The sequence below is a fragment of the Anabas testudineus genome, chromosome 2 (genome assembly GCF_900324465.2).
Source record: "Anabas testudineus chromosome 2, fAnaTes1.2, whole genome shotgun sequence".
NCBI lineage: Eukaryota > Metazoa > Chordata > Actinopteri > Anabantiformes > Anabantidae > Anabas > Anabas testudineus.
The window spans coordinates 10,373,073-10,382,494 of NC_046611.1; the positions used below are offsets into that span (position 1 = coordinate 10,373,073).

Genomic DNA, 9,422 nt, shown 5'->3' on the forward strand with positions numbered 1-9,422 from the left:
ATTAAACACATGCTTTTCTGAGAATTTCAATCACATTTTTAAGTGATATTTACTACTGAGTTCAGTTGAGCTACAAAATGCTTGGTTGGGGTTGATTTCCATCAGGACCAGGTGGAGAAAGTTTTCCAAAAGCAAAGCTCCGTCGAGGAGATGTTCGAGAAGAGACGAGTCAGCCTGAAGAAACTCGCTGCCAAACAGACCAGACCAGTTCAGCCAGTGGCGCCTAGACCTGAAGTGAAGTCTCCGCTCTCCTCTCCCAGTAAGTCTGGATGGATGAACTAACCTAAAGAAAGAGGGCAGCATGTATAGTCGCATGTACCAAGACCTTACAGCAAGTCGGAGCTTTTTAAACCATTGGTTTCTCTCTGTCATTCAGATCAACAGAGAAAAGAGAGGAGATATTCTGCAGATAATGCCATCTGCAAAAAGGTGAATGTTAGATTTAATTCAGTTTTTTCAGTTGTTCTTAGTGAATGATTGTCCAAACAAGTAAAACAGATACTGCTGTAAATTGGGCAAACTCTCTAAATGAATGAGTGTGTTTCCAGGCGGAGTCACCAGTGCATAACGGCAGCACCAGACACGCTTCTCTGTCCGAGGAGGAAGAAAACCTGGCAGTTCTTCGGCGGTAAGTGGTCATAGATGATTTAAAAGCATAAAATTAGCGTATGAAGTTCAGTAATAGGGTCTCGTTGCTGAGTTGGCGAGTTATGGTTATAATATACCTCATTTGTTCCAGACATGTGATGAATGAACTGCTGGAGACAGAGAGAGCGTATGTGGAGGAGCTGCTGTGTGTGCTGGAGGTGAGTGTTGCTACTGTGAAGTCGGGGGCATCGGTAGTTCAGTCATCCCAGCATTAATTCGTGCAGGAAATATAACATGTTACTGGTTTGTTGACAAACTGTGTGCTATATTGAACTTCAGGGCTATGCAGCAGAGATGGACAACCCCGCCATGGCTCACCTCATCCCCAGCACTCTGCTCAACAAGAAAGACGTCCTGTTCGGCAACATGCCTGAAATCTATCAGTTTCATAAAAGGTTTGCTTCTTTCAAGCAGTCAACCTGTCAGGAATTCATATATTGAACTTAATTTGAGTCATCTGTGGCTATTCCTTGGGAAAAGCTGTGTTTTCAAATGTGTATACATATGTTGACTTTGTCTTCATGGTCTAAGCTCTTGTTGTTTGTCTCTAGGACGTTTCTAAAAGAACTGGAAGCATACACAGACTGCCCAGAACTGGTGGGCCGCTGCTTCTTAGAAAGAGTAAGCATCGTCCAGATATGGTCTCAACTTATTAGATACAGTATAAATCATTTTATTTTGGAAGTGCACCAGGTAAGAATTTCCTCAACAACTCATCCATCTAGTAACAACTTGTTACTGAGAGTTTTGTGCTCTGTGCAGATGAAGGACCTGCAGATCTATGAGGCTTACTGCCAGAATAAACCTCGCTCTGAGAGCTTGTGGAGACAGTGCTCCGACTGTGCCTTCTTCCAGGTTTGCCTCTCACTTTTTACCACCTTAAAGTTGTAACAACAACAATATAAAGTTTCTTTTTGTTGATTTGTGCTGTGTAAACCAGGAATGCCAGAAGAAGCTGGAACATAAACTTGGTTTGGACTCCTACCTCCTTAAACCTGTTCAGAGAATCACCAAGTACCAGCTACTGCTTAAGGTCAGCTCTGTTTATGCACTTGCCGTCTGTCTGTCTCTCCCTCTCTGTCACCATCAGTGATATATATGTATGGAAGGACACGCTATATTCTCCATCCTCCATTCATTCTGTTCTCCACATTGTGATTGCAGGAGTTGCTAAAGTACAGTAAAGGCTGTGATGGCTGTGACGACCTACAGGCAGCTCTGTCCTCCATCCTGGGAATCCTCAAGGCTGTTAACGACTCCATGCACCTCATCGCCATCACAGGATACGAGGTCAGAGAAAAATACACTGTTCAACCTATTCGGACAAAATATGCTGACGAACAGATGGTTGGATTGGGCATGATTGAATTACCTCTCCTGGGATTCCTGTCTGTCTGTCCTTGTTTTAGGGTAACTTGTCAGAGTTGGGTCGTCTGCTGATGCAGGGCTCCTTCAGCGTTTGGACAGAGCATAAGAAAGGTCACGCCAAGGTCAAGGATCTGGCCAGGTTTAAGCCCATGCAGAGGCACCTGTTCTTGCACGAGAAGGCTCTACTCTTCTGTAAGAGGAGGGAGGAGAACGGGGAGGGCTACGAGAAGGCTCCGTCTTACAGCTTTAAACACTCCCTCAGTGTAAGCTCCCACTGGTCAGATTTAAAAAGAACATGTTAGTGTGAAACTGTGACTGTGTTCGGCTTCTTGAAGCTTTCTCCTTGTCTCTCAGATGAGTGCAGTGGGAATTACAGAGAACGCTAAAGGAGACAACAAGAAGTTTGAGATTTGGTGTAACTCTAGAGAAGAAGTGTTTATAGTTCAGGTAAGAGGCCAGTGTAGTGATGGAGAGAGGACTACTAGCATTTATTTCATTAAACAGAAACCCTGTCACTGTGGTTGTTGTTGTTTCTCGTCTAGGCTCCAACCACAGAGATTAAAACAGCCTGGGTGAACGAGATCCGCAAAGTCCTGACGCAGCAGCTCAAAGCCTGCAGAGGTGAGACGTAACACACAGACTCACACAAGCTTTTCTTCTTCTTCTTCTTCTTCTGTGTATTTCTGCGTATATTGAATTATTGTATGTTTTAGATGCCAGTCAGCAGAAGAACTGTGACTCTGTCTTCCTGAGTCCCACCAGCAGCACCACCTCTATCTGCCTCAGGTTGGTGGGAGCATGCATCACCTACCCATAGTACACATACAGATGTCACACAGAAATCACGCTTATGGCTTCATGATTTGTAATGTTTTCTTCTTCTTGTCTGTCCCAGTCCCTTCCGTAGCAGCGGTCAAAAGAACCAGAAGAAGCAAGATGAGAAGAAGTCAGAGTTGAGCCCGGTGTCCGACAATAACTTGTCTTCCTCACCGAAACCAAAAGGTGAATGTTTGATAAATGCTGGAACTTCACACACACACACAGTCACCTATAACTGAGGAGTTAAAGCTTCACTGTAAACTACTACACTAATCTACTCTTTTGTTCATCACCTTCATCTTCATGGTTCCTCTTTCTCTCTCTGTGCCACTTTCTTTTTCTTTGTTTTTTTTTGGTTCCGTCTATCTTTAAATGATTTATTTTTCCACTGATTCCCATTTCAAACCATTGCTTCCAGATGAACCAGTGACCAGTCCGACCACTGACAGATCCTTAGTGGCTAAAAAGCGTTTTACTTTGCAGGGCTTCAGCAATCTCAAGAGTCCTAAAGGTAAAATGACCTAAACTGAGGAGGTTAAACAGACACACCATGCTTAGACCAGTTTAGTTTTAAGATACTGTTTGTTAGATACTGTTGTGTACTAGAAATACACTTTAAAACTGACCTTAATGTTGAGAGGAGCTCCACTGATCCAGTGGCAGTGGTTCAGAGCTTTTAATTTCTAAAAGGGCACATCAACTCTTCCTTAATCACAGCACACAAAGAGTCCAATGAATGAATAGACCATGGACTAAATTACGTTGATTATTAGAAAGGACAAAGCTATTAATACAGTATTGGTGGAAATATTTGGGGTAGAAATTACTTAAATGACTTGTAGCGCTGTGACTTTAATGAAAGATTTACAGAAAGAACCTAATGCAGCCTACAATTAACAGATAAGTGTTTCTGTTGAAGACACGCTGCCTCCTGCTGGTAAAAGTCTGACATTACTCCCTAGATTTCCTGCTACTTACACTGCTAGAATTTAGGTAACGAGAGAGTTACTGTAGCTCCAACTCATCATTTACAGCAGCCAGAAAACGTTCTGACATAGCCTTCAAAAGTCACGGGACGCTGAACAATAACATCTTATGCTATAAATTCAGTAAAATTGCGTTATTTCCAGTATGTACACTGAAATTCCTGCTTCTCTGAGCCTGTTCTCCTCCTCACTTTTTTCTCCCTCTTCTTCTCTTTTCTTTAAATATTTTCTTGCCTGTGTGGCCAGGCTCGGCCCTGAGCCCTGAGCACAGCTCCAAACAGCACTTGGTCAAGAGTGACCCCACGCCGTTTGGGTTCAAAGGTATATTTCTGTCCCATTATGAGGGGGCCATTAATCATCTTCCCATCGCTCATCGATAGCACGTACTTGTGTGTCAGTAATGTAGATTTCATCTCCGTCTCATGTAGAAGAGTGAAACTGGATTTGATCCAGGTCTGCTCGACATTAATCCACCAGCAGATGTGGGTTACTGTCATCCTGTCATCTTAAATTCACCATGGCATAGTTGATGTGTGGATATTGTGTCCATTTTCACTGGGGAACACTTAAGGTGTGTGTGTGTGTGTGTGTGTGTGTGTGTGTGTGCGTGTGTGCGTGCGTGTGTGCGTGTGTGCGTGTGTGTGTGTGTGTGTGTCGAGTGTACGAGTGATTGGTGTACTAACTGACTGTACTAATACTTTTTTGTCGTTGGTTATACCAGTAGCTTTTCTCCAGGTCTACATCAAGAACAAAATGCTCTTAAAAACGTCCCTTCCCTGATGGATCAGCTAACCAATCTCCTAAGTGATTGTCTGTCAATCTCACTGACTTGCTGGCTGTTTCTCTGTCCCTAGAGCCGGCTCCACATGTCAGTCTGAGCAGAGTCAAATGGATGAGTACCTCTAGCCTTTTACAGAGCAAGCGGCGAGGTACAGAGCTGCTCTGAGGATCAGCTACTTGGGGCGTTTGCTGTGCTTTGCGGTGGTCATGATTGATTTTAGTAGAGGTTAAATGTAGCAGAATATCCACATTTGAAGTCCTGTTTCCACTGAGACCTACTGTCCCACTGGCGTAAGATATTTCGTTTCTACTGTTTTTACTGAGAAAAAGAAGATTTTAATTTAATTTCTACTTCAAATCAATCATTTGCTTCTTCTGCTCTTGGGTGTTTTGGGTTTTGTTGTTGCAGTCCGAGCATTTTTCTTGTTATTCTAATCTATCTTTAGTTTCCGTTGATCTCTAAGATTCTGGTGGAGTTTGGATCGATTTGACAGGAAAGATTTTGTGCTTTCGTGTTTGTCATGGGAGACATACTGTATGTGCGACTGAGACTCTTCTTCCAAGTGGCTTTGTGTTCTCCTGGGACATTCACAAACATACTAGTCTGTTTGTACAGTTTCTGTCCTTTAATACACATCTAGTGTCACTCATTTCTCACAGTCCCTCTGTACTTTGTGTTTTGTTTATCTAATTACTTACCCAGAAAGCATGTTCATACCACATGGAGTGGGAGTGGGATTGATTCGGCTCTAACTTTCCTCAAGTCACTCATTACTTGTTTCCGTTCTGATTATTCTCTGTTCATCTGTTCCCTCTTTCCTTCTCGCTTTGCCTTCTTCAGCGTGGAACAAGGCGTCTCTCTCAGTGGATGCCTCAGAGGAGAACGATGGGTTCTCCAGCGGTGAGGAACCCATGAACTCTGACCCCGAGGATGAAGTAGAAAAGAAGCTGGTGAGCCTGAGTTTTATGAACCATTTGTGCTTCATCACGGTCGTGGTTTCACTGTATTTGCTAAAAGAGTGATGACTGGTTATTGTTTGACAAGGCTGCTTTTGAGATTCTAAAAAGAATCAAGATATTTTGCCACATGATGCATTTAACCTTTCATTGACTGACTGTTTAACTTTGAACCCTCTAGGTCCCAGGAAGGTATACTGTAGTTGCGGACTGCGAGAAGGCGGGCCCTCAGGAGCTGTCTGTCAAGAGTGGAGACGTGGTTCAACTAATCAGAGAAGGAGAAGAGGGACAATGGTCAGTGGACACAAATGCAGTTTTATGCAGACTAAAAAAAAGGAATTGACATTTTTTCCATCCCTAGGTGGCACTGTTGACAGTATGTTTCCTTAATTTTAGGGACCAGATTAGGTCTTTAAAAATGAGGAAAAATGTAATTCTAAAGTAATAATAAAAAAAAAAGTAATATATGTGCTAGTCATGTGAGCCATACTACAGATATTTGTAATCACTGTTTGATCTTTTGCAGGTTTGTGAAGAACCTTCGCAACAGTAAAGAGGGCTGGGTGGCAGCAGCAAACCTCCTCAGCCTCATCTCAGAGTCCAAGTCATCACAGTCGCTCAGCAGCTCAGGTATGTTTGGGTATTTGTGTAGACGTTCATGTTAAAATAGCTTAAAACCACCCGTTTTAAACACTATGTTTTCATGGAAAGCAAGGATATTTCAAAATAACTCTACAGTCGCGGAGGTTGTTGGATGTTGACTCACGGAACACGTTTTGTCTTGCGGTTGTTTGTTTTTCTCCTGTAGATGGCAGTGTCTCTGGAAACCTCAGCACTTCTTCCAGCTGCAGTGAGACCTACACCAGCTTCTCTGACATCAAACCCTGACCTGAGATCAGGGCCCTGGCTGCATCCATTCACTTTAAAGCTTTTCAATAACAAAAATGACTCTGAGTGGGAGATAGAAGATCAAATCCCACCACTCTTTTTGTGTCTGCCAGTGTAATTGTAAATGAAAAAAAGCTCTTTTCCACTCTGCAGTATTATATTCTGATTTAAAACTTATTTTACATTCAAAAAAAGCTCATTGTCTTTAAACAACAACAGAGAAACATCTTCAAAAGCTGCTCGGTGCTGTATTCACTGATTATGTAGCATTAAAGTGGACACATTAAAGAAATATCTGCACTAAACACGAGCTGACGGCAGCTTACAAATCCTCGAGAAACCCTTCACGTCAGCAGCAGCAGCACAGCATAGTGACAGATTCTTGTGTGAACTTCCACAGACACTATCAGACTGGCATTTCACATGATTCATATTAATCGTACACTGTGAAAAGTGGCAGCTGGCTGCAACAAGAAAAAAAAATGCTTTCAGTGCAAGTTGGAGCATCACTGAGCGGGTTGAATGTTCAGGGCATCTCACTGTAAGTGTTGTAACATTTTTCTATATAGTGTCTGCTGACCGACATCGTCACGGTGCAATGCTGTGTTCATCCCACGTTGTTAATGAGCTTCCTTTAGTTCTTGTTTAGGTTCAACTGCAGATTAAGAAACATAGTTAAGTGTGTCACTAGGTGAATGTCTCCAATAGCACTTGCTGGTGGTCTCTTGTATTGCACTTCTCCAGCTACGAGTACAAATCACTTACACAGACAGCGGCAGCTTGAAACAAACATTTGAACCTTTAAACAGGGTTCGCACAGCTCACCTCTGAACTGCTCTGGATTTACCTCTCAGGAAGCTCAAGGAGACATGCGGGCAGGCAGGTGTGACTGCATACCTGCTCGTGTCGACTGAATGTCTTACGTAGGCGTGCTGCAGAGCAAATGCGACATGCACAGAAAGGCTGTTGAGCTGAAACAGATTAACACCAGGTCCCACATTCTGGGATATTTAATTGAAATTACAGAGTTGTTTACACTGTTTGTGTGTAGCTAATAGTGGAGTCAGTGGGAATTGGTAAATGATGGTTTCCAGGAACCCAGTTTGACAAAACCCTGGTCATACAAACAGTAATAGATGCACATGAGTCTCCATATTGTGCAAACTTATCCAGGTTTTAAGTCACGATTACTCACCTATTTTTGGTCTGCATAGCAACAATAAATGCGGGCCCAGTCCTTCTCACCCTCTCCTCCCAGCCCCGCTCAGGCATGTGACAGTCTTTACGAGCAAGGCCAACCAGGGCCCAGACCTGTTCAACATGTTTGCACTACCACCCCGAGAACAATATTTGTTTACTCGACACTATAATGTACTGAGAAATTGTCACAGTGGAGTAACAAAGTGGTAAAAAAAACTCTGACTTTGGGTGTGAATTACACAGCGGGGGTGGTGAGTAAGATAAGCCCTGCTTGTCCCTGTTTGCCCTCATAAATGAGTGGAAATGAGGATGTTGCTACAGGTTGCACACCTCTGACAACCAGCTGCCGTGACACACTTCACTTCTTTATACACACACCTGTGCTGTTCTGGACACTGAATGACACCTTTTCTCTTACATTGTTTTCTAAGGTAATCTAGTTTTGATATATTCCAGGTTTTCTACTGTATCCACAAGGTGCACTGTAAAATGATCTTTTACCTTTTCTCTCATCCTTGATGTTGAATGTCCGACAGAAAAAGTGCAGCATGTCCTTGCACTAAAACCAGTCACACCCTTTTATTACAAAGAGGGAACTATATTTGTCCACTGGCTTAACAGGCACTGTGGTTTTCTTCATCTTGACCCTGACTATCATTAGTGTTCTTGATTATTTTTCTCTTTTTGTTAAGAATCACTTCAAAGCTTTTTTTTTTTCCTTGAGTCACAAAAAAGAAATATCACCATATCGTTCCTGTGAATGGAAGAAAAATAGTACGCTACTAAAACTATTTTATGGGCCTTTTGGTGTCAAACTGTGAGCTAAACCAGAGAGTAAACTGAGGCTGGTGTTAACGTGTCGATCTGTGTAAATTCTGTAAGACTAAGCAATGTATGTTACACTTGTACAGATGTGTCCTCTATACCTCACATTGTTTTCCTCGAGAGCATGTACATTGTGAAGAGGAACATGGTTTTTGTGAGTCTCTTTGTCTCTCTTTGTGGCATGTTCTTCATACCCCCAGTTTGAAACATCTCATGTCAGAACCCTGAGGAAGGGAAGTATTTTTTACCACACACTGTTGTGAATTGTCAGATTATTATTATTATATTTTTATTTTTTTATTTTTTTTTGCCCTCTTGTGAAAGCTGACACGGGCACTAAATTGTCAGCGTTTGATCAGGACCACACAATACAGCTTATTGTTATTGTAATAATTTGTATTTTTGAATTGGAGCCTGGTGAGATGAGAAGGGTTATATTTTTTAGTTTCATTTTATGCAGCACATTGCAGCAATTACTTTCTTTATTTTCCTATTGTATATCTACAGAGTATGGTGTTGATATAAAGACATTATAATGAGACATATGTGTATATTTGTAAATATGTAATTCAGAATTGTATGTAAAATGAAAAGCAGCTTTAATAAAGTCCAAGATGTTTCCTCTATGGGACTCAGCCTTGTTTTTTTTTTTTATCTTTTGTCAAATTAAAAACTTAGACATATAAGACATATGAAAATACCATTTTTTAAATAACTGAATTATTGGTCCCACATAAAAAACACCTATAAATTGCTGTGTTATTAATTACATATTTTGATCCGGAGAAAACACGTGACCTCCATCCTCCAATGGGGTTTTAGCTGTTTAGACCGTCATGATTTGGCCTGGGTGCCGTCCCAATATGGTTCTTGTTCAACCTTCAGACTCCTTTAGGTGGTGGAATATAATACTTATGACTAACAACACATCTTAAATGCATGGTTTGAGAA

General features: G+C 41.8%; 1 protein-coding gene across 8 annotated transcripts in view; it reads left to right on the forward strand.

Moving 5' to 3' along the window:
• The window catches only part of mcf2la (mcf.2 cell line derived transforming sequence-like a), a 36,690-nt gene extending 28,788 nt beyond the window's left edge, over positions 1-7,902 (forward strand). For 5 of the 8 annotated variants that reach the window (XM_026362886.1, XM_026362885.1, XM_026362883.1 and 2 more), the window contains 19 exons: positions 106-259; positions 377-429; positions 549-628; positions 740-806; positions 928-1,043; positions 1,200-1,269; positions 1,411-1,503; positions 1,589-1,681; positions 1,813-1,938; positions 2,058-2,279; positions 2,371-2,463; positions 2,559-2,637; positions 2,730-2,802; positions 2,912-3,018; positions 4,676-4,750; positions 5,443-5,552; positions 5,740-5,852; positions 6,085-6,188; positions 6,367-7,902. In XM_026362886.1, coding sequence (XP_026218671.1) covers positions 106-259; positions 377-429; positions 549-628; positions 740-806; positions 928-1,043; positions 1,200-1,269; positions 1,411-1,503; positions 1,589-1,681; positions 1,813-1,938; positions 2,058-2,279; positions 2,371-2,463; positions 2,559-2,637; positions 2,730-2,802; positions 2,912-3,018; positions 4,676-4,750; positions 5,443-5,552; positions 5,740-5,852; positions 6,085-6,188; positions 6,367-6,446 — 1,908 coding nt within the window. In that variant the 3' untranslated portion in view covers positions 6,447-7,902. Of the gene's footprint in view, positions 1-105; positions 260-376; positions 430-548; positions 629-739; positions 807-927; positions 1,044-1,199; positions 1,270-1,410; positions 1,504-1,588; positions 1,682-1,812; positions 1,939-2,057; positions 2,280-2,370; positions 2,464-2,558; positions 2,638-2,729; positions 2,803-2,911; positions 3,019-3,253; positions 3,347-4,067; positions 4,143-4,675; positions 4,751-5,442; positions 5,553-5,739; positions 5,853-6,084; positions 6,189-6,366 lie in introns of all 8 variants that reach the window. The other 3 variants (XM_026362889.1, XM_026362890.1, XM_026362884.1) reach the window with 3 other exon arrangements.
• Positions 7,903-9,422: the final 1,520 nt, after the last annotated feature.